General features: G+C 58.6%; 8 protein-coding genes across 8 annotated transcripts; 7 read left to right on the top strand and 1 right to left on the bottom strand.

The window, feature by feature from the left end:
• The first annotated feature begins 392 nt into the window (after window positions 1-392).
• Window positions 393-2,032, top strand: THITE_2070878 (uncharacterized protein). Its single transcript, XM_003657348.1, has one exon. It carries the CDS (start codon window positions 852-854, stop codon window positions 1,782-1,784), a length of 933 nt encoding a protein of 310 aa, XP_003657396.1. The 5' UTR covers window positions 393-851; the 3' UTR covers window positions 1,785-2,032.
• Window positions 2,033-3,153: 1,121 nt separating this feature from the next.
• THITE_2123041 (uncharacterized protein) lies at window positions 3,154-5,092 on the top strand. The gene has a single exon (XM_003657347.1). The coding sequence runs from the start codon at window positions 3,292-3,294 to the stop codon at window positions 5,044-5,046; it is 1,755 nt and encodes a 584-aa protein (XP_003657395.1). The 5' UTR covers window positions 3,154-3,291; the 3' UTR covers window positions 5,047-5,092.
• An 826-nt stretch (window positions 5,093-5,918) lies between these two features.
• Window positions 5,919-9,872, top strand: THITE_2123037 (uncharacterized protein). Its single transcript, XM_003657346.1, has 5 exons — window positions 5,919-5,981; window positions 6,063-6,189; window positions 6,262-6,615; window positions 6,675-8,376; window positions 8,441-9,872. Exons 2-5 carry the CDS (start codon window positions 6,115-6,117, stop codon window positions 9,547-9,549), a joined length of 3,240 nt encoding a protein of 1,079 aa, XP_003657394.1. The 5' UTR covers window positions 5,919-5,981; window positions 6,063-6,114; the 3' UTR covers window positions 9,550-9,872.
• A 669-nt stretch (window positions 9,873-10,541) lies between these two features.
• Window positions 10,542-13,726, top strand: THITE_2123035 (uncharacterized protein). Its single transcript, XM_003657345.1, has 2 exons — window positions 10,542-10,797; window positions 10,876-13,726. The coding sequence occupies exons 1-2, from the start codon at window positions 10,650-10,652 to the stop codon at window positions 13,620-13,622; spliced, it is 2,895 nt and encodes a 964-aa protein (XP_003657393.1). The 5' UTR covers window positions 10,542-10,649; the 3' UTR covers window positions 13,623-13,726.
• A 558-nt stretch (window positions 13,727-14,284) lies between these two features.
• Window positions 14,285-15,262, top strand: THITE_2070869 (60S ribosomal protein L26). The gene is made up of 3 exons (XM_003657344.1): window positions 14,285-14,401; window positions 14,463-14,575; window positions 14,651-15,262. The coding sequence occupies exons 1-3, from the start codon at window positions 14,383-14,385 to the stop codon at window positions 14,933-14,935; spliced, it is 417 nt and encodes a 138-aa protein (XP_003657392.1). The 5' UTR covers window positions 14,285-14,382; the 3' UTR covers window positions 14,936-15,262.
• Window positions 15,263-16,077: 815 nt separating this feature from the next.
• On the top strand, window positions 16,078-18,631 carry THITE_2123027 (uncharacterized protein). The gene is made up of 5 exons (XM_003657343.1): window positions 16,078-16,548; window positions 16,621-16,678; window positions 16,743-17,224; window positions 17,328-17,991; window positions 18,066-18,631. The coding sequence occupies exons 1-4, from the start codon at window positions 16,441-16,443 to the stop codon at window positions 17,793-17,795; spliced, it is 1,116 nt and encodes a 371-aa protein (XP_003657391.1). The 5' UTR covers window positions 16,078-16,440; the 3' UTR covers window positions 17,796-17,991; window positions 18,066-18,631.
• Window positions 18,632-19,475: 844 nt separating this feature from the next.
• Window positions 19,476-21,056, bottom strand: THITE_2123024 (uncharacterized protein). The gene has a single exon (XM_003657342.1). It carries the CDS (start codon window positions 20,812-20,814, stop codon window positions 19,663-19,665), a length of 1,152 nt encoding a protein of 383 aa, XP_003657390.1. The 5' UTR covers window positions 20,815-21,056; the 3' UTR covers window positions 19,476-19,662.
• Window positions 21,057-21,497: 441 nt separating this feature from the next.
• Window positions 21,498-22,838, top strand: THITE_2123022 (uncharacterized protein). The gene is made up of 3 exons (XM_003657341.1): window positions 21,498-21,687; window positions 21,815-21,986; window positions 22,070-22,838. Exons 1-3 carry the CDS (start codon window positions 21,580-21,582, stop codon window positions 22,573-22,575), a joined length of 786 nt encoding a protein of 261 aa, XP_003657389.1. The 5' UTR covers window positions 21,498-21,579; the 3' UTR covers window positions 22,576-22,838.
• Window positions 22,839-23,081: the final 243 nt, after the last annotated feature.

The following is a 23,081-nucleotide window of genomic DNA, read 5'->3' as shown; positions in this document are numbered from 1 at the left end:
CCTCGGGGAGCAAGGCACGGGAGCGGGGCGGGAAGGTGACAGCCCGATGACACTGGCAACCATGGGGCAACAGCCGGACGGGATCTGCACGGGGCAATCGGGCAGTTGACCATTCACAGGAAACTGGCATGTTCCGCTTCTCTCAAACCACAGCAGGATCTGGTTGGCCAATCAAGAAAGAGGGTGCGGAGTAAGACCCCACTGGTACCCGAGCCAATGGGATGGCGCGAAGCCCTCTCCAGCGAGTGGAACCCTGCGGCACCTCGCAGCCCCAGCTCTGCCGATGCCTTTTTGTCTGCCTCGTCCACATGCAGCCCTCTTCTGCACGTTCTTCTGCTTCTGCCCCAGCGTGTCTTTCACCCTCCCTTCTTCTCCTGCCGCCCGGCCTTCTTCCTCCTCTTCCCCCCTACATAGTACATTTCCTCCACAGAACCGGCTCCCACCCACAGCCTACCTCTCCCGGTCGCTGATCGATTCGGATCCAACTGTGCCATCCTTCCCCTCCAATTCCCGTCGCCTTCGGCTTACACGCGACGCCTCGCTCCGGTTCGCGCCAAGTCAACGGCCTCGCCCATCGTGCTGTCGGCTTCAACTCCCTTCCCGACTCCTACCGCCGATTCCAACCCATCGATCACTGCGTCTCGGAACCCGCAGGCACTTCGTCGTCCTCCTTCTGGCCGATTCGCATTCCAATTGCCCGAGGCCGCACCCCTTCGCTCGTCTTTCTCATTTCTACCCACCACAACACGTAATCGTTCTCGCGCGTTGAGCTAACCAGCGTCACTGCACTCACATCCAGCCCTTCGTCTCTCTCACACTCATCTAGTACTGAACAGATATCTCCTTTCAAGATGCCGTCGTTCGATCGCGTCTACGCTTCGTCGCCGGTTCTCGCCATGCTGCCACAGGCAGCCCATCCAGTTTCGCTCGGCAAGTCTTTCCTGGAGCCCCAGACCATGTCCCTCAGCCAGCCAGCCTCGTGGCCGACCCAACTCGTCAGCACCTCTTTGGCCGCCGGTCGCAAACGGTCCAGAGACGAGGCGTCGGTCAATCTCGACCCCCCGGAGAAGGTGACCGAAGCTCACGCCATCAAGGAGCCAGAAGACGAATGGATCTACGGGCCTGGCATGACACTCATCAAGAAGTCGGCTGGCTATGTCGCCGACGCAAGCAGCCAATCCGGCACCTGGGTCGAGGAGCGCGCCGCAGAAGAGGAAGCGCGCAAGGCGGAAGCGGCTCTTCTTGCGCGGGAGCAACTGGCGCAGTCGCGGCCTTCCCTGAGAAGCCACAAGTCGCAACGGCTCGACATGACGACGGCGCTCAACGCCGCCGACAAGCTTCCTAGCCGGCAGGCCAGCCCCGCCCGAGAAGCGATCAATTCAATGACCCTGTGCTCGGATTCGCTTGCGCAGCCAATCGTGGACGACTTCACACTTCACCTCGGCATTGGCTGGAGCCGAATCAGCGACGACGAACCCATCCAGGCAGCCGCCCGCGGCTGGGCTCGCTTCATCGAGAACCACTACGCTGTTACCAACGCCAGGATCCTTTTGAAGAGCCGCGGCCTCGAGTCATATCTGGTCGAAACAACTGAAGGATACTTCCTCTTCGCCGAGAACCTCCGCCAAGGCCGACTCGTCAGCCAGACCCCCGAAGGCACCTTGCGCAACCTGAAGAGCTCACCGCCCATTTTCGACGGACAAAACACCATGGAAGCCTCAGAATCACCCAAGTCTCTGGATTCGATGGCTGCGGTCACCTCGGCCGACGTGGACATGAGCTGAGCTGTTTGAGTATCATGGAACTGGCGTTACAGGGCGGTGCTTGTCTTCGGGCGCGACTCTTTGGGCTGCCGGTGGACGGGATGGCGTTGAACTGACTGCGTCGACACGACTGAGCTTCGCTGATCTGCCTTGAGTTTCGGGGTTTTTTTTTATCGTAACCTGGCTTTCGGGGTTTTCTTTCTCCATCCGCCAAAGAGCTGCGCGGGTTGGTGTACAAATAGCAAAATGATGCAATGCCTTACATCTGGAGTTATCAGCAGCGACGCGTCGAAGTGATTGACGTTTCTCATGCAAAGCAGTTTAGAAGAACAGGATGGCCTCGAAACATCTAGCAAATCCCGCGGTAGGTTGTTTGTGATACCCTCAAGAGGCGGAGACACCGCTATCCCAGCTGCGAGCAACTTCGATCAGTTCATCACCGCCAGGCGCCAACATCGAAGATGTGGGTTCCGGGGATGGAATGGCCGTGCTTTTATCAAGGGGCAACTTCTCGGCGAACTCTGGCTGGTCAAGCGTTGTTTGGCGTGCATCATTCCTCGGATTTCCCCTCGGTTAATCCAATTTTATCAATCAAAGCACTGACGTTTCCGTCATTGGCATGTTGAAAGATATCAAATCTGAGATCAAAGCCATTCATTGTTATGCCATCCTACCTGAGTCTACCAGAAGCGGCAGAGCTTAAGCGGGGAAGCCCGATCCAATCGCACCGGATCGGCTCGACCAATTCCGGCGCTGGTCACACAGACCGCGAGGGGCAACCGAGTCGCGGTCGTTTGGGGCAGAACGTGAGCACGCGCCGCGGAGCTTCATTGCGTGCCTTCACTGGGCCAAGTTTATATGTACTGTGCCTAACATGCAGGATGGGGTCAACACGGCCTTGTTTTCTTTGTGCAACATCTTGCTTCGTAGGCAGCTTCCTCCCCTTCCGTTTTCAGCTTCGGCTTCCCTGCTGTTTCGTTGCTGCCGCCAAATGGTGCTTCGCAAGGTCTCATCGTCTGCAACGCAAGCTGAGCCTTGGTCACCAATCGTTCAACGTTCGGTAGCCCTGGTCTGCCGAGCTTCCCCTGATAGTGTGGCAAGAAACCCACGGCAGCTGCTTTTTCGTTCGCCGTCTGCAGTAGGTACACAGCCTCGAACGAGTCACAGCCTCGACGGTGTTTCTTTTCGAGCATCTTCTCAAGGAAATCCCTTCGGAACTTCGAAGATTTCTTTGTTGATATTCGCCAGATAAAATCCCAAAATTCAACTTCGGGCGAGTTCTGACGCGGCACACCTCAGCCAACCCCCACCCCGCCTTGCCGCCTGCGGCACCAGACGCCGTTGCCAATCAGCTGCCAGCTGTCAGACTTGCGCGTGCCAGCCGTGAGCCATCGACACCGGGAGGCAGCCGCAAGGAACGAGGACGTGGTTGCGGCGAGAACACCGCGGAACTAATTTCAACCACACGAGAGCAATCGGGGCCCGAACGGGTGCGCCGGCCGAACCTCGCACATCCTCCTCCCTGGTGATGGTGCACAGCGACGGGGGGACCTCGCTCACGCTGCGGGGCCCGTCGTCGGTGGTCGGGACCAGTTCCAGCGGCCGCGCCTCGGGCCTGCACAGCTCGTCGCGCTCGCGCCGCTACAACCGCTCCCACGCCGGCGGCAGCTCGTTCGTTCCGCAAAATGAGTTCCCCATCTTCAGCCAGAGTGGCGATGTCGAGATCGTCGTGCGTGTCCCCTCCGGGCACGAGAACCGCTACCTCCTGCACCGGCACATCCTCACCCGGTGCTCCGGCTTCTTCGAGGCCAGCACCAGCAGTGAATGGTCGCGCGCGCAAGCAGTGCCGGAACCGCCGACGCCGGGGACAGCCGGCGCGATTGAAGGACCAAAATCCTCGGGCGGGGAGCTGGCGCGGTTAGACAGTAGCCGAGGGGATAGCAGCGATGGGGGCTCCAAGCCGAATTCGATGGAGCTGACGCGGACGAAGAAGAGATGGAGGTACGAGCTTGATTACGGTTCCGGAGACAACGACATACCGATGTTGGTGCAGAAGGAGGAGAGCAGCAACCCGCCGCCGGTGAGCAACTCGATGTTTGGGGGGCCTCCTCCCGGTCACTCGGCGAGCCGGCATTCCCATCGCAAGTCGGCCTCGCACTCCTTCTTCCGATCTGTCGCGAACCTGGCCCTACCTGCGACGCACGCGCCCTCCCTCCCGCCACCCACCCCCGAAGAGCGGGACTTGCTACGGGATTACGATAACCTCTTCCGCATCATGTACAACTACCCGCCCGTTCTCGACGGCGTCGACATCGCCAACGCCTACGTGGAGTGCAAGTCCCTGCTCACCCTCGCCGACCAGTACGACGCCCTCGCCGTAGTGGGCGCCCGCGTGGACCACCACATGCTCCAGTTCCAATCACGGCTCTGGAAGCAGATCGCCAAGTACCCCATCAGCTACCTCCGGCTCGGCTACCTGGCCCGGTCCAAGGTCATCTTCCAGGAGGCGCTGATCCACGTGGTCGGCCAGTGGCCGGCCGGCGAGCGCTCGATCCGCGCGGCGCTGCCCGAGAGCGTCGTCGACATCATCGAGGACAAGGCCGACGAGCTCGAGGAGACCGTCAGCCGCATCGAGGCCCGCCTCTTCCGCCTCACCCTCACCACCCGCACCGGCGAGCGCGTGACCCCGGCCAACGGCTACCTCGAGTGGCTCGCCGTCAGTCTCTTCCGCCAGTGGCTGGCGGAGAACACCACGCCGCCGCCGCCGCCGGTACCGGAGCGCAGGGGCGGCGGCGGCGGCAGTGGCGGTGTCGGTGCTGGCAACGCGCGAGACACGGCCGGTGGCGCGAGGGGCAGGGGCGGGAGCAGTAGCAGCGGAAGCGGAAGCGGCGGCAGCGGCGACGGCCACGGCCGGCTGGGCAGCCACGCGCACAGCCACGCGCAGGCGGCGACGCCTGCCCCGGCGGTCAGCCCGCTTGCGTCGGTGGGGAGGACGTACCGGCTGCTCGGCGCGGCACCGGGCGCGGGGCCCGACAAGGGGTACCTCGGCCACGACGAGTGCAAGCGGTTCCTGAAGCTCACGCCGGAGCTGTACACGAGGGATAACCTGCGCAAGTTCGAGAAGAGGATCGAGGAGCTGAAGGCCATGGCGCGCGAGGTGGTGCGCCCGCTGATGGGCGGCGGGCTCGAGCTGGAGTCGATCCACGGGGCCGGCGCGGCCGGCATCGGCTATCTCACGTGCACCACGGTGAGGGATAGGGACTTCCCTTGGGAGTACGAGTAATCCGATGATGACGACGGTTGGGCTGTCAGGCGGGATGGGATCATGGGGCCTGGCGTTCCTGCGATAGCCCCTTTGCCGACTGGGCGGCTCACGTTATTGGTGGGTGTGGTTGGGCTGCTGGGCGAGGCCGCCGATGTGCGATGTTTTGATGATATATATCACGACTGGTAACGAACGGTTGGGAATGATGTTGAGGATACCCGCTCTTGGTTTAGGTTGCAATTCATCATGGCTTGGTCGTTCAGAGTTTGGGGGAGGCATTTGGCGGCTTCGTTCTGGTTCCAAGTATGCATTAGAGCAGTCGGGTCTTGAAGACCGGCACGTCATCAGATAACATCTCCCGGTGGCCCGTTCCCGAAACATTAAGAGTTGTGGCAATGGTTTTTCACCCAGGGAGATCCTCTTCTCCTCTTCCGGCTTCTAGGTGTTCCGACATCACGTCGAAGCGGAGAGCTCATCTTGATTCTTAGCCAGTGCCGGAGGAGTCACAGTACCTGGAACGGTGTACCCATTGTTTCTCATGCTCCAAACCACGATATGATCATCCGTGCAAGTTCGAACATTTCATAACTGAACTGGCAGGGAGCCGAGAGTTTTGCTGGTGTTAACTTGCCGTTCGTGAAGACGCACACGCGAGCAGACTCTGCGCTGCATCTCGGACTAACAGACAGGGGTCGGCGGGCATCAATGGCTGGAGAGCGAAGTTACCGCCGTACCGGAAATACAGGTCATGTCCTGGGTAACTTTACCAGGTACTTCGCTTGGTCTGTGCGTCTGGGCGGTGAGTTCGGCCGCTGTTTCAGCCGGCAGTTCGTATTGTTACAATCAGTTTTCCCAGGTTACCCCGCTACCCCTCATGTCTGGGGCGGCAGCAGGGGACCTGAGTCACTGTCACACCTACCGAATTTTATAACTTTGGCAGCAGCGCCAGGCGTGTGAGTCAAGCCCTGGCCCAACCTCTGCTAAGCAGCCGAACTTGACCTCGTCCTCGGGACCGCAACCTAACAGTGATCTAGACTTCGCTCTCTCCCGCCGTGGCCAAGACCTTTCCTGAACGAATTGGCCAGCATGTCGATCGACTTTCCCAAGGAAGAGGAGGCCATCATTGCCCGATGGCGGGAGATCAAGGCCTTCGAGCGGCAGGTGCGCAAAACACAACACTACTTACACAAACACCCCCCTATGGTACGATTCCATGCTCACGTTTGACCTCAGGTCGAGCTGTCTAAGGGCAGACCCAACTATACCTTCTACGATGGCCCGCCCTTCGCCACCGGCCTCCCCCATTACGGCCACCTGCTCGCCTCGACCATCAAGGACATCATCCCGAGGTACTGGTCCATGAAGGGCTACCACGTGGAGCGTCGGTTTGGCTGGGACACGCACGGCCTGCCCATTGAGCATGAGATCGACAAGAAGCTCGGTATTTCGGGCAAGGCCGCCGTCATGCAGCTGGGCTTGGAGAACTACAATGCCGAGTGCCGGGCCATTGTGATGAGGTACCGTGAGGAGTGGAGGCACACGATCGAACGGCTGGGCCGCTGGATAGACTTCGACAACGACTACAAGGTGGGTTGTTCAAGGATGCAGAAGAGGCACACGGCATGACGGACAGCTGACCTCCCCAGACCATGGACACGAGCTTCATGGAATCGGAGTGGTGGGTGTTCAAGCAGCTCTTCGACAAGGGCCAGGTGTACCAGGGACACCGGGTGATGCCGTACTCCACGGCCCTCACCACTGCGCTGAGCAATTTCGAGGCGAACCAGAACTACCAGGACGTTATCGACCCCGCCATCGTAGTCTCGTTTCCGCTCAACGACGATCCCGAAACCAGCTTGCTTGCCTGGACTACGACGCCGTGGACCCTGCCCTCCCATCTTGGCCTGGCCGCCCATCCCGATTTCGACTACGTCAAGATCCATGACGAGAAGTCCGGGAAGAACTACATCCTTCTGGAAAAGCTCCTGGGGACATTGTACAAGGATCCCAAGAAGGCCAAGTTCAAGGTACTTGAAAAACTCAAGGGCAAGGATATGCTCGGTTGGCGTTATCAGCCGCCGTTCAACTACCTCTACGAGGACTACAAAGACATCGCGTTCAAGGTCCTCAACGCGACGTACGTCACCGATGACAGCGGTACCGGTATTGTCCACCAGGCCCCGGCGTTCGGCGAGGACGATTACAATGTCGCCGTCGAGAACGGCATCGTGACCGAGAAGCGGCCGCCTCCTGACCCGGTAGACGACTGCGGCCGGTTCACGAACCAGGTCCCTGATTTCGCCGGTATGCACGTCAAGGAGGCCGACAAGCACATCATCAAGCACCTGAAGGATACCGGTCGATTGGTCGTGGAGTCGCAGCTCAAGCACTCGTACCCCATGTGCTACCGCTCAGACACGCCCCTCATCTACAAGGCGGTGCCCTCCTGGTTCGTGCGCATCCCCGAGGTTATTCCCAAGATGTTGGAGAACATCGAAGGTTCGCACTGGGTCCCGTCCTTTGTCAAGGAGAAGCGCTTTGCCAACTGGATCTCCAACGCCCGCGACTGGAACGTGTCGCGAAACCGGTACTGGGGTACTCCGATCCCGTTATGGGTCAGCGAGGACATGGAGGAGCGTGTCTGCGTTGGCAGCATCGCCGAGCTCAAGGAGCTCAGCGGCTACGAGGGCGAGATCACGGATCTCCACCGGGACAAGATCGACCACATTACCATCCCCAGCAAAAAGGGCAAGGGTGTCCTCAGGAGGGTGGAGGAGGTCTTCGACTGCTGGTTCGAGTCCGGAAGCATGCCCTATGCCAGCAAGCACTATCCTTTCGAGAACCGCGACCAGTTCGAGAAGTCCTTCCCCGGCGACTTCATCGCCGAAGGTCTCGACCAGACGAGAGGGTGGTTCTACACCTTGCTGGTACTTGGCACGCATCTCTTTGGCGTATCTCCCTTCAAGAACTGCGTGGTCAACGGCATCGTGCTTGCCGAGGATGGCAAGAAGATGTCGAAGAGGCTCAAGAACTACCCCGACCCCGGCATCATCATGACTAAGTACGGATCTGACGCCCTTCGTCTCTACCTCATCAACTCGCCCGTGGTCCGAGCCGAGCCTCTCCGGTTCAAGGAGTCGGGGGTCAAGGAGGTTGTCGCCAAGGTCCTCCTCCCTCTGTGGAACAGTTACAAGTTCTTCGAGGGTCAGGTTGCCCTTCTGAAGAAGGTAGAAAAGGTCGACTATGTGTTCGACCCGAAGATGGAGTCCTCCAATACCAACGTCATGGACAAGTGGATCCTCGCCAGCTGCCAAAGTCTGCTGAAGTTCGTCAACGAGGAGATGGCTGGTTCGTCAACTTCCCCCAACACAGCCCCCCGTCGTGTGTGTGTCGATGCTAACCACCCTTGCAGCATACCGGTTGTACACAGTTGTGCCCAAGCTGCTCGAGCTGATCGACAACACGACGAACTGGTACATCAGATTCAACCGGAAGCGCCTCAAGGGGGAGAACGGGCTAGACGATACCCTCCACGCCCTGAACACCCTGTTCGAGGTTCTTTTCACGCTCTGCCGGGGTCTCGCACCCTTCACTCCGTTCTTGACGGACACCATCTACCTAAAACTCCTGCCGCATATTCCCGAGAGTCATCGGGGCGAAGATCCTCGCAGTGTCCATTTCCTGCCCTTCCCGGAAGTACGACAGGAGCTCTTCAACGTCGAGATTGAGCGGCGGGTTCAGCGGATGCAAAAGGTCATTGAGCTGGCGAGGTACTCTCGCGAGAAGCGTAGCGTCGGCTTGAAGCAGCCGCTGAAGACACTCATCGTCATCCACCCCGATCATCAATACCTGGAGGATGTGCAGTCGCTCCAAGGATACATCACCGAGGAGTTGAACGTCCGCGACCTCGTGCTGACGTCGGACGAGGCCAGGTACGGGGTCCACTACAGTGTCGCGGCGGATTGGCCCGTGCTGGGCAAGAAGCTCAAGAAGGACATGGCCCGGGTAAAGAAGGCTCTGCCGAACGTCACCAGCGACGAGGCTCACAGCTACGCCACCACTGGCAGGCTCGTAGTGGACGGCATCACGCTCGAGGAGGGCGACTTGGTGGTGAAGCGTGGTCTGAAGGAGAACGAGGCATCCAAGAACCTCGAGACCAACACGGACAACGATGTCCTCACCATCCTCGACGTCGAGATCTACCCCGGTCTCGCCGAGGAGGGTCTCGCTCGCGAGATTATCAATCGGGTGCAGCGCCTGCGCAAGAAGGCCGGCCTGCAGGCGACGGACGACGTCAAGATGGAGTACAGGGTTCTGTCTGACCCCGAGGACACGGGCATCGAGAAGGTGTTCGAGTCCCACAAGGCAACCATCGCGAAGGCGCTACGGCGGCCGATGGATAAGCATGAGGTTACGCACATGGATGGCCAGATTCCGGAGCAGAAGGAGGAGGGTGTCATCGCCGAGGAGGAGCAGGAGGTGCACAAGGCGACGTTCTTGTTGCGCCTGCTCAAGCTATAGGGGGCGTAGATGTTGTAGATAGAAGGCGCGGATAGAGATGTTGTTCTAGAGTAAATGCTGAGCGAGACTTGATGTAGGACTGGACAAAATAAATCAGGGAATGAGGGGTGCAGTGTTCCCACAGCTTGCGTCCTCTATCAAGTTCACCTTCCCCCCTTTGCGGCGGCCTGGCCAGATGAGTTAACTTCTCAAGCTGGGAATTCCACGGCTGATAATATACTGCGTACCAGGTAGCAGTCTTTGAGCTTCATAAATTCCTTAGCACACTTGTCTCGGTGCACCGAGTTGTAATCGGCAACGATGCACTGGCCGTAGACGGCGGCCTGCACATTTGTGTCAGCACGACATGTCAGACATTCCCGTTCCCGAGAACGGATTGAACAGAGGATGGATGGATGGAAGGGCTGGCGGTCGACCTCAGCAGAGCATTTCGAGACGGCTTGGGCGAAGCGCTGGATCGGGCGCGTCTTTGGTTGCATGGTGTGTCTGGTGCAGAATTATCTCTCTCGGCAGAACCAGGAGAGACTGTGGCTTATGACTTGGGCGGAATTCAAGGGACCATTCTGGATAACTGGGCTTCTGACAGCATATCAATTGATGGAAGTCGCGAATTGCAAACGGTGATAGCACACAGTGTGCGACGAGATATTCACTGTACTGGGATGTGGACCCACTACAGCCTGTCCCGCAGAGCCCCACAGTGCCTCGCACGGCCGTACCAGCCACCCGCTGCAGAGAAGTGAGTGACGTACCACCTGACACGCCCTGCGCCCTGGGGCAGACAAAGACGCGCCCCGCGTTCCTTCTCTTCCCCACGCTTGCATCTCCCAGACAACTTCCCAAGTCTGCGATCTGCAATCCATTGATTGATTGATCACGATCATAGCTCAAGCTGCGCTTGCTTTCCAGCAAATTAATTCCTGGCTCTTGCTCTTGCTGTCTCGATTTTCCACGTGCGCGCTTTCAGTCGCAATTTCCAAACCAACGTCCACATCTTCATCTCGCGTCTACGTGTCTACACTAGGCACGACAAAACCCATCCATTTGCTCTTCTCAGCTTGTGGTATAATGTACCCGAGCTGGTTGTCTGTTTCGTTCCCATGCAGCACCATTCATCTTGGGAAAACCATCATGGCGGGCATGATTTTCCTCCTCCTTCTGCCTTTGACGCCAATCGTCCTTCCTCTCCTGCTTTTCACCATGGCGGTCACCATGGCGGTCAGCCTCACGGCGCGTATTCTGATCAAGGTAGGCAACAGCGTTCTTTGCCATTTCCCTCCTCGCCGCAGTCGTGCCTGCCAGGCGTCGCTAACTTGCGCTGCGCAGACATTGAATTGGTCCACGAGATTGTCGTCCTGGCGGAGTCGATCTATCCCACTCTTCCCGAGCGGGACCGTCTCCCTACCAACGCTCTGTTCCTGGCTGCTGAACAAATTCTTCCCCAACATGGCCTTGACCCGGAGAATGGGCCCTCCCACATCTCGCGCCTCATCTTCAAGATCGGCGGCCAGCGGTCCGGGAACACCATCAACGACAAGTTCAATGCCGTCCTAGGTGGAATGGGTATTAAGCTTGAGTTTGTTCCCAGCAACAGTCCTTCAGAGCGAGCAGCATCCCGAGCCTCGTCCCTCCCCAGCAGCGACCAGCCCTCACGGCCAGCATCCCGAGCCTTGTCCGCCTTCAGCGATTCCGGAGTCGGAGAAGGATCTGCCGGACGAGGACCTTTTCGAACTCGAATACATGATGGACTGCCCGTTCCACCCCTACAAGGACCCTCTGATATGGTGGGCGTACGTGGAGCGCCGGTGGAGACTGATTTCTTGCATCTTGAGAGTCTACTTCGGCAGTTGAGGCAGCAAGAGGACCGGGAACTTGTGAAGGATGTTTTCGGGTCCTGGCACGCGACCGCCTGCGAAGCCAAGCGCAGAAACGACGAGCTCAAATCTCAGGCTGTGGAGTACGATAACAACGATCTCCTGGGCGAGGTTCTCGACATCTGGAACGAAGAAGCCGCCGCCGCACAGGAGCAGCGGCTCAAGGCGGAGGCTGCTGCTCAATACGAAGCCTATGTGGCAAAGATGGAGAGGCGTGCCACACGGGTCTACGAAATTTTCACCATCCGCACTCTGCTGGATCATTGGCAAGACCAGGCGCGGGAAGAAATCGACCGGACGGCGGTTGCTCGCAGGCACCTTGTGCGGAAGCGGGCGTTCGAGGGTTGGCATGCACAACATGTCGAGGACGAAACCAAGGTCCAGAACTTCATCCTGAAAAATGCTCTTCAGACATGGACCCAAGTTGCTCTCCATCACGAAGTGCGCCATGAGGTCGCCGCCCACTGGCATCAGCAGCAGCTCCGCAAGCAGACTCTGCACACGATGCTGGAGGAAACAAAGGAGCGTCAGGCGGACGAATTCTACGCCGTCAATCTCGCCAAACAATGTCTTGGCACATGGGCCGAGAAGGCCCGCGATCTCAACGACGAATACCAGGTAGCGGTAGCACTCGATGAGAGGTTGCTGCTCGACGAGGCAGTTAATATCTGGCACGAAGAGCTTGAAGTCCAGCAGTACGACGCCTACGAATGTACGCGGCAGTTCTTGATCCTGGGTTGTCGAAGGGACCTGGAGTACTGGCAAGAGCAGGCGAGACTGTCCGCCTTGCTGAAGCAGTACAGGACCAAAGACGAGCAAGACGCAAAACGTCAGGCGCTGGACGTGTGGCATAGCGCTTTCCAGAATGCCAAGAGCGAAGCCGGGATCGCTGACGCCTTCTTCCTCGAGGACCCTGTTGATCACTGGGAGCGCGAGATGAAGCTGAAACTCTTCATCGAACGCGACGAGTACGAAACCAAGGCCGCCGTTCTGAACCGCTGGGCGCTCGAAGAAAAACTGGCCTGGTATCAGAGATATTCGGAGACGCGTGTCAAACGAGAGGCGCTCGATACCTTTGTTGCAGCCGCACGGCGGGCGCGCACCGATCGGGAACGGCACGAGCAGGAAGCTGCTTACGTTGATTCCTTCTACACCCGGGCGGAAGCCGTCGACACCTGGGCGGCCGAGACCGACAAGATGTGGAAGCATTATCACAATGCCGACCTCGTCAACCTTTATCGCACAACTCGGCCGTGCATGGACCATTGGCGCGAGCAATGCCATCAGAGCCGAGCCCGGGACAGTTACTACCGGAGAAAGGCAGACCGACACCGGGCCAGGTCCATCGTCTCCAGCGTGTTGCGCAAGTGGCCGGATATCGCAGAGACGGCACGAAGGCAGCGCATGATGAACTCGCTGCGGCAGTTCAGGCGGAAATACAAGGTCGAGCTGGCGCAAGAATGTCTCGGTAAGTGGCTAGACGCCACCGCAGAGGCGGTTGAGGCGGGACACGACGCTCACCGTGCCAACCTCTACTACGAGCGGGAGGATCTCAATGACTGCCTCGATTTCTGGGCGGAGACGGCCAAAAAAGCGCAGGACATCCAGCAGATCGCCGCAGACGCCGAGCTCGAAGTCTACTGCGGGAAATGGCAAGCCCAACTCCACGAGGCTCAGGAGAACATGGCAGACGCCATCGAGTACGACGCAGAGAAGACGCGGAGACAGTGTTGGGAGAAATGGGAGTTCCAGACCCTACAGCAGCAAAGTAAACGTCACATGGCCAATACACTGCAGGAGAAACACGAGAGACGGCTTTGTGGCGAGGTGCTCTACGAATGGCAACAGCAAGCCGTTCCGGGGGTGGCCGCACGGCTCAATCCCCGCCTCAGCACCGTGTCCTCCCGTCGGAGCGTTCGCCAGCAGCTCGCTCGCTCGTCCATATCGCGGCTCCCCACCGCAAGCCAGCTGGCTACTGGTCTTGTTCCCTTCGGGTCGCTCGGGCCCATGGCCGTGTTTGACGAGGAATCGGTGGTTCCCGACGCCATGAGCACGCCCACCAGGCGCACGGAAAGATACCGCCCGACGACGACTCCGTCGGCTATCCTGCCGTCGCCTGATGAAAGAGCGTTGAGGCAGCGATATGGCGGTCCTGGGCTGCACATTGTCAACATTAATGAGGAGTCGGGGGAGTTTTGAGACCGCCCGGGCGGGGGTTGCTTTTTCATTTTTCTTCTCTCTTCTACTGGTTTTGTTGTGTGGTTTCTGAGTGGCCAGGCGTTTTGGAGATGGTCAGAGGAGAACAGGGTTTGGCGGTTGGAAAAAGGATGGGACAGGAAAAGGCGTTCAAACACGGAAGGGAGAAAGGAGTCAGATTTTTGTCTTTTCTTGCATAGGCGATGGCGTTCACGTTTGCATTGGCACAGGGTTTGGGAAGGCGGCTGCATGGGATTCGTTCGTTGGATATACCCAGGGCTCGCGAGGCATTGTTATGGCGTTCAAACGGATTTCGGATTGATGATAGAACTGGCCATAAATTGGCCCGGGAAAGTAGAGTAGACTATGGATTAATGGTTGATTGGATCGACTTACCGCTCCCTCATGTGACTGAAAGACGAGAGAGATCATGGGAGGCGGAACAATGATAGAGGCCATGAAAGAGAGATGCTACTGTGTGGTCTAGCTTTGGGCTACTGACTTCGAGGTGGACTTCGGCAGGGCGATTGTGTGTTCTGGTGGGTGATCCGCGCGAAGCTCCTCCATTGGCTGAAGAGTGGCCCCACTTTGAATAGCCCCAGAACGAGCATAAGGAAGGCGGTGAGGGGCTTTTCTGCCAGGGCACCGATTTTCCCCAGCCCACACAACACACTTTTAATTTTCGCTGCTTCGTCAAGATCACGGCGATCACCACTCGACTCGTTGTCCGCCGCCTTGTCCTCCGTCGGCACGATCAATTACAATGGCCAAGGTCAGCCCGAGTGAGTATCAACAGCCAAGCGAACAGTTGTTGAATTTTCCGAATTAACTTTGTATCTGCAGACGTTTCGTCCTCGAGGCGCAAGTCTCGCAAGGCGCACTTCACTGCGCCTTCGAGCGTCCGCCGCAACATCATGAGCGCCCCGCTCAGCAAGGAGCTCCGTGAGAAGTACAACGTAAGCCTATCCCATTTTGTTTGTTGCTCCGCTGCCGTTGATCCAGGGGACCGAACTGACATGCTTTGGTCGCAGGTCCGGAGCATCCCCATCCGCAAGGACGACGAGGTCCAGATCGTCCGCGGCTCCAACAAGGACAAGGAAGGCAAGGTTACCTCGGTGTACCGCCTGAAATACGTCATCCACGTCGAGCGTGTCACTCGCGAGAAGGCTACGGGCCAGACCGTGCCGATTGGCATCCACCCCAGCAACGTGGTCATCACCAAGCTCAAGCTCGACAAGGACCGTGAGAACATCCTGGCCCGCATCAAGGCCGGCCGCGAGCAGGCCGCCAAGGCCAAGGGCAAGAGCAAGGCTTGAATCGGCTGAGCCGGCGTTGAAGGGACTGAAGACGTGACGACACAAAGACAGAAACGGAAAGGAACAACTCGGTTCGGTTGCGACGAAGAGAAATACCCCCCTACATTGCTCCTCGTCGAGGGTCACCCAGTCGGCGCTGGCGTCTTTGCGGCTTCTGTTTTCGGTTGCATACTATGGCGGCTGTCGGTCAGTCTGCCACATGGTACGACAGCATGGGACGGACCTGGGATCTAGATGCAGAGTCAACGAATCGAGACATTGTTCTCAATGGCCATTTCACAATGCCAGTCGCTCTGCGCTCGTTGTGAAATGCTCCATGGGAGGTTTATCCCGAAGCCTATACGCCTCTTGCTGAGTGTCGCAGAGGCTTTCCGACTGCACGTTGACTGAGTAATTCGCGTTATGAACTAACACCCACAGGAGCATTGGCGGCAGCATCGAACGCCCGGCCGTGAGGCGCTCAACACGCAAATCGGTGTTGCCCTCTTTATCATCCCTAGATACCTGCAAAGGTAGGGACGGCAACCGCTAGGATATCTCCGCGTTAACCACTAGCCCGATGGTTCTCGAGGTATACGACTGGCGGAGAGCAAACCCAGCAGGGGGAAATCACCAGTTCCCTCTTGCTCTCGTCTGCAGACTTCCAGGGAGATCCTTCGATGAGAATGGAGGTTTGATGGCGAGGCACATCTCTGCCGCTAATGTCTTGTTTAACGTAGATAAAACCCTTGGCAAGGCGCCTCCCCGCAAGATACTGTGGGATTGTTCGGAGAACACCGCGTGGGGTGCTCATCAGTCTACAGAATTGAACGAAAGCCAAACTCATGTGTAGACATGTCCATGGCCGGATTGGCAGTTTCCAGGTTCCCCTCCACAGCGACCAATGCGGCGGTTGAGGTGTGTTTAGCTGGTGGTGAGATATGCCGTTTAAGGATCTCGAGGGCTTCCCTAATGAACTGCCATTTGAGAGCCAGAAAACCACATCATTGTCTTCAAGGACAACGTTCAGTACTCGAGCTGTTCCGCAGTTCGCGTTTTTTAAGCGGCTGTTGCAGGGGTAAGTGCCGTTGCCAGGTCGCTGTGACAGCACATAACGTTCGTTACCCAGTAACTCCGGGAATAACATGTCGTACACAAGCTCATGGACAGCAGCTTCGCCTATGGCGGCAACCGCCCCCCTTTCCAGCCAATACGCATCTGCATCTCCGCGAACTCGGCATCCCTCCAACGGTTCTTGCGGCTGCCCTTGACTCGCGCCACTTCATTTTGCCATTTGCTGGCTCGAGGAATCCGGGCTGGCATCTGCGATTTGTTTGGGCCCCTTGCCAAGGGCGGCTGGCAGTGCGTCCTTGTCTGCTTTGGCTCGCAGCTTCAGTTAAACTATAAGTTCGCGCCGCACCATCGTTTCCCCCTCCCCCGCCGTAGCTGGTTGCTGGAGCTGCGACGATCGTCGACAACCCCTCGACCCCAGCTGCGTGCGCCCGCCTCGATTCCCCCGACGCAAGATGTCCTTCTTATTTGGCCGGACACGCGCAAGAACAAATACTACAGATCTTGCCAGGCAGGCGAGAGAGCATGTCACAAAACTGGAGGGGCCGCAAGGGGCCGCCAAGGTAAACACGGCACACACCGAGGCAGCCAAGCATTCCCGCTGTTTTCCCCGCTCCGCTGACTTGTGCGCACAGGCCGAGGAGTTGGCAAAGGTGCTTTCGCAAATGAAGCAGGTCCTACAAGGCACACATGGTACGCTTTTTGGCCTCTACAGGAAACGCGACCGCCGCCCCGCCTGACTGACAACCACCGGCAGAGACCGAGCCCAACCCGGATCAGATCTACCAATTGGTGACGGGCATGATCGAGGAGGACCTGTTCTACCTCCTCGCCGTGAATCTCCACCGACTGCCGTTCGAGTCGCGCAAGGACACCCAGGTCATCTTCTCGTACGCCTTCCGCTTCCGCCCGCCAACCGGCCCGCAGAAGCCCGAGCCGCTCGCGCTGGCCTACGTCGTCGAACGCCGACCGCAGGTGCTGGTGGAGCTGTGCCGGGGCTACGACCACAAGGAGAGCGCGACGCCGGCCGGCACCGTGCTGAGGGAGGTGCTGAAGAACGAGGCGGCCGCGGCCATCATACTGTACGACGACGGCGACGAGCAGGGGTCGAGCGCGCGCGGCGTCGGCGCGATCAACCCGGACCGGCCACAGAGCGGGAGAGGCGTGTTCTGGAACTTCTTCGACTGGATCGACAAGAGCTCGTTTGAGGTCAGCGCGGATGCGTTTACGACGTTCCGGGTAAGTAAGGGCAACGCAAGGGCAACGCAACGAGAGAGTCCCCTGAGGCAGATGTGACATGTGAACCCTACGGAGACGGGGGAGCTGACATGGGGCTGCGTAGGAGCTGATCACCAAGCACAAAGAGCTGGTCCCGCGCTACCTGGCGGTCAACTTCGACCTCTTCTTCGAGCGGTACAACAGCGTGCTGGTGCAGTCCAACAGCTACGTGACCAAGCGGCAGTCGATCAAGCTGCTGGGCGAGATCCTGCTGGACCGGTCCAACTACAACATCATGACGGCCTACGTGGACCGGGGCGAGCACCTCAAGATCTGCATGAACCTGCTGCGCGACGACCGCAAGATGGTGCAGTACGAGGGCTTCCACGTCTTCAAGGTGTTCGTCGCCAACCCGCACAAGTCGGTGCCCGTGCAGAAGATCCTGATTATGAACCGGGACAAGCTGCTGCACTTCCTGTCCCACTTCCTCGAGGACCGCACCGAGGACGAGCAGTTCATCGACGAGCGCGAGTTCCTCATCAAGCAGATCCGGAACATGCCGCCTGCGCCGGTGCCGCCGCCCCAGCGGTGAGGATCCCCTGCCCCGGCCCCGGGCCGTGAAGCGGGGGGGATCTGGTGTGTGTTGTTGTCGTTGTTGTCGATGGAGCAGTGATTGCGAGACCAAGGCGTTGGGGCGTAATAGCGAGCGGTTGTAGAGAGGGTAGCTGGGGTCTGCGGGATACTTAATTCTGTTCATTCATGAGGCATAAGCATTGCATGGGAATAAGGTAACTGCGATACTTTACTGCACTGGACTAGGGCTCCGCATTTCGGGTCTGGAACTGATCACTCGGCTGTTTAGCAAGGGACCGATCCGCCGGCCTGTTTACTGATCAGGAGTCACACAGAGAAGTTGGGGGGGCCCAGGAAGAGGAATAGCACGCCATCGTAAAAGTGTCAAAAGCTGCTTACTTTCCTTCCGCCGTGAGAAGTTGCTATCGTGATGTTGCAACGGTGCGCGCAAGGCAACGCAAAACGAGCCCAGCACCTGTTCGCCAACCAAGACACTTGACCCCGGGCACCAGTCGATCCACGATCCACCACTAGGCGGGATGGAGAAGGTGGTGTTAGATAGTCAGGTGCGGAAGGAAACACCACCTCCCCCTTCATGTTCGCTCTCCCTTGCTCATCACCCATGCCCTCCAGACTCTGGTCCTTGAACGATGTCGCGAATCCCGCCCAAACTCGAATTAGCTGTGCTCAGCATAATCTCAGTAGGTCAGCGCTCGTAAAAACGGGACGGACCAGATGACAGGACTATGCGAACTCCGTTTGAGGTGAAAGAACAATCCCTCCCCCTCCCTTGCCTCAGAAACATCTTCCCCAATTCTAAAGCGGACGACTAGAGCGGATCTCAACGCAAGCCGAAGCCGGGCTGGGGAACACTCGTTGAAGGGGGTGGAGCGCTTCCCAGGTTAGTTCGCGGGAGATTGGAAACGTAGTAGATCGGGAGCTTTCAGGCGCTCGACGGCGCTGCCGATGACGGTCCCGAGCTTTGAACTTGCGCCGGGGCTTCGAACTTGCTCGGTGGCAAGTAATGGACTCTCCAGGTCGATGTTGCTGCTGGCGTCACGCCTTTCCTGTCCTCGATCTGTCTGACCCGCCAGTGGACCCGACCGCAGCGCCGGTGTAGGCGGAGCATTCGGAGCAGGACTCCCATTGGCGTTGGAGGGAGCACCTCTGCCTGCGTGGTTGTCGTGCCGCGGGCCGGAACTCCCCTGATGCGCGCTGATGCCGCCACTCAGCTTCCGGAGAACAGGGCGGAGCGTGTTCGCTCGGCGCCGTTGACCAGCTCCATGGCGAGTTCTCGGTTTGGCTGGTTTCTCACAGATGATTCTCGCTTTCTGGGGCGACCGCGAGGACGAACTTGGGCGTGTGGTTCCGCGGCTTGTGGTGCCTCGTGGAGGGCACCTGGCTCCTGGGCCTGCCGTTTTCCCAAAGAGATTTCATCCATCTCGTTCCGAGTCTCGCGTGTTGTGTGAGGAAGTGCCGTGGCAATTGACTTGCTTTCTCCGCTGGTTGTAAGACTGAACCCAGAGTTGAGCTCAAAAGTTCATAGGGGCGGAGGTCTAGGTGGCTGCTGCGTCGCAATTTTGGGCATCGGTGATGTTTGGAGAAGGGGAATTTGTGGCAGGCTGAGGATTCGTCCTGAGGGAAAGTTTGATGGCTCCCTCGTCTTATGGTAAGGGCGAGTCTCTTCTGTTCAACTTGTTCCGCACGCCAGGAGAGATATTTGAGAGGTTTCTGGCGGAGAATGTCAAACTCGCCCGCATGGGAACTGCTTGAGGTGCGCCTTCCAGGCACGAGTATAGGGATACGCAACTCCGCAAAGAACTTCAGGGGTATCAAGTTCTATCTATGAGAAGAAAACAAGAATGGGCAGCAGCATATGCAAGGACTTAGACAGCTCCGGGCTCGTCAAAGTCAAAATACTCGTCCACGGGTTCCACCTCGTCTGGTCTGTCAGACCCGTCAGAGCCATCATGGTCCAGGAAGCCGCCCGGGCCGTAGATAGTATACGGGAAATCAGCGTCGCCCTCACCATCCCACGGCCACTCATCAGCGCCTTCCGAAAAGCAAGGCCGTTTGGGGTCCAGCCCAAAATCCCAGTGAAACGTCCTCGGCCTCTCAGACCAATCTCTGACGCAGACCTCGGTCGACGCATCCCAAACATGCACCTCCCCACTCGGGGCTAGGTGCACCATCTCGGCGCGCCTGGGCTCCGCCATCACCTTGACCAGGGCCTTCATGCTCGAGCGCATCTCGTCCAGCGGAGCGATCCAGCCGGGCGAGGAGCACGACCTGCTCGCGTTGAGCTTGGGGTTGTAGTCCGAGACGCGGCCGAGGTACAGGCTGAGCGAGAGCTGCGCCAGCGTCACGGGCTGGCCGTCCAGCGGCCAGAGCGCGAGGTGGCAGATGCTCCGCAGGCGCAGGCGCAGCGAGGTCAGCCTCGACAGCAGCGGCCGGAGGTGCGGGCAGAAGTGCACGGGCAGGCCGAGGTCGGGGGCGATGTCGGTGCCGCAGAGGTCCAGGTCCAGCGAGGTGAGGTTGGTCAGCAGGCTGAGGTAGGGCTTGAGGCTGGTGATGCACAGGTAGCGCGCCTGCAGCGGGTCGGCGCGCCACTCGCGGTTCTGCCAGCGCGCGGTGAACCGCAGGGCCTTGAGCTCCTGGAACTCGAGCAGCATCAGGCAGAAGCGGGCCAGGTTGGAGGGCGTGTTGAAGCAGGCCAGGTCCGGGTCGCCGCCGCCGCCGCCCGGCTGGTTCGGTTGGCCTACACCACCGGTCCCTTCGATCACGATGTTGACGCACCGCAGGCTTTTGCGCAGCTGGGCGCGGGTCCGGTCGAGGGACTGGGTCTTGCGGTGCACCAGGCGGCTGATGACGCGCGGCGTGTACTCGATGCGCGGGTAGAAGGTGGGGAAAGCAAGGCTGTACCAGCGTTTGGAGAGGGTGAGGCGGCGGATGTCCTGCTGGTAGAAGGAGGGGGGCAGGTGCTCGAGGATCATGATCCAGATTTCGGCGGGGAGGTGGGGGATGGGTTCGGGGTCCATGGCCGGTTCCACCTGGTTCGCCCCGGCATGCGGTCACAACGGGTCAAGGAAGAGAGAGAAGACTTGGGAAGGAATCCGGCGCGATGCGGTTCGGTGGCACAAAAGAAAGACTGGCTGTAATCCGTACTTTTTGTCCGACTCTGGAATTCGAGGATGAGAAGAGGCAGCTTATCAGAAATCCTGGTCTTTGGAGCGGAATTGCACAGCCCGGACACCGGCGCATAGATCTGCCAATCGCAGCCTCAGCTCTTGCGATGGCAGGCAGCCAAGTCGGGCCATTCAAACACTCAGCCCCCACGGGGAGAGCCTGAGCTGAACACGGGGAATTGGACGGAAAGACATGACTACGGAGTACTGTGTACAGATGTATGTACAGTAGTCCGCGGTCTCGTCACCGGATAGGAGCCGTGAGGGCATCTTTCGAGAAGCAAGAGCAGAAAATGGACAGCACAGCAATGCACTATCAATTGAAGGCAGAAGTGGCCGTGATTCGTGAATTATTCCGTCCCTTGCAGACCATGATTGACCAGCAGACTGCGGGGAGAGCAGGCAACGAGGAGACCCGGGCCAATCAGTGGGTCTGTGGTTTGGACAGTGCGAAATAGCATCATTGTCGCCAATTAACACAGTATGCTAGTTACCGTTTGTCTTTATCGCCCATGAATCATTGGTGACAAGGGCCGCTGGCGTTACACTACGGAGACTCAGATATCTGGGTGTGGGTCGGTGCAAAGGCCTTTGCTGTGTCTGGTCACATCCAAGGCCATGATGAGCGAAACGGAGATGAGGGTTGATCCGGCACGAGCATCTGCGCTCATTTCGCAATTGCAAGGTGTGAATGAGAGAATAGCCGCAGTTGCAAAAGGCCGCGCTGTAAGCCCCCCTTTCTTCTGCGCTAACTATGGTTCCTGGGCCACCCACCGTCACGCCTCTCACCTCTCACCGTGTCCCGTGCTGCCGCCTCAGTCGTGAACACCATCTAACATCATGATTTCTCAAGGTCCGGCTCGTTGCCGTCTCGAAGTTGAAACCGGCGAACGACATTCTTGCCTTGCATGAGGCACCGGCCCGCCAGCTGCACTTTGGGGAGAACTACGCACAGGAGCTGAGTCAGAAGGCCGAGCTGCTGCCCAGGACGATCCGATGGCATTTCATCGGCGGTCTGCAGTCCGGTATGTTACAGTGGGGATTCTTTTTGATCGCAACCTTGACCACCGACCGCTCCGTGCTTGCCAGCGCTGACACACCAAGATAGGGCGCTGCAAGGACCTGGCCAAGATTCCGAACCTCTGGTGCGTCTCCAGCATCGACAGTTTAAAAAAAGCCCAGCTACTGGACAAGCACCGCGGTGAGAAGATCAAATCCGACCCCGAGACGCCGAAGCTCAACGTCCACGTGCAAGTGAACACGTCGGGCGAGGAATCCAAGTCGGGATGCGCGCCTGGGGACGAGGTAGTGTCGCTCTGCCGGGCCATCATCAACGACTGCCCCAATCTGCACCTGCTTGGCCTGATGACAATCGGAGCCATTGCCCGTAGCGTCGCCACGACGGTGGAGAATGAGAACGAAGACTTCAGGCTGCTGAAGGAGCAGAGGGACCTGGTGGTGAAGCAGCTGGGTCTGGACCGGGAACTGGAGCTGAGCATGGGCATGAGCGAGGATTTCGAGGGCGCCATTGCCATGGGCAGCGACGAGGTCCGCATTGGCAGCACCATCTTCGGGCAGCGGCCGGCCAAGGCAGACGCCAAGATTGTGGCTTGAACAGGCCGTGGTCATGATGCCAGCTGCGGATACTGCGGATACTGTAGTTAACGTGTGAGTACGCAGTATTAGAAGTGTTTCAGCTGCCATATTCCACGACCCAGAAACCGCCCAGCTTGTTAAGAGTACCAGGTAGGTTAACTCTTCACTCGGGCGCATGAGAGGGTTCCGAATGGTAAACCCCGTTGGAGTTGAAGACAGTGTTGAAGGTTACAAGTACGCATCCCTCAAACTCACTCATCACCTGGTCAACATGCGCAAATGGACTCGTCGATGTTGGAGTGCACTTGCGGTGTTATCGATAATCAGTTACGCTGGCAAGCGGCCCCTCCCGCACTTTCGTCCGTAGTGTCCTTTCCCGCGGGGCTGTGGGGCCGCAGTCGGGATCAACCGCCCCCCTCCCCCCGGTCGCGCCTACCCCGTTGCTCAGGGAACGAAACCATCAACAAATCGTGGCAAGGCAATCGCAGGCAATTGGCTGGGGGAACGCCAACGCAGGGCTCAAA

Source organism: Thermothielavioides terrestris, chromosome 6 (assembly GCF_000226115.1).
Source record: "Thermothielavioides terrestris NRRL 8126 chromosome 6, complete sequence".
In the NCBI taxonomy this organism is placed as follows: Eukaryota; Fungi; Ascomycota; class Sordariomycetes; order Sordariales; family Chaetomiaceae; genus Thermothielavioides; species Thermothielavioides terrestris.
The sequence above is the reverse complement of the archived record's forward strand: the minus strand, read 5'-3'. Positions and strand labels throughout refer to the sequence as shown.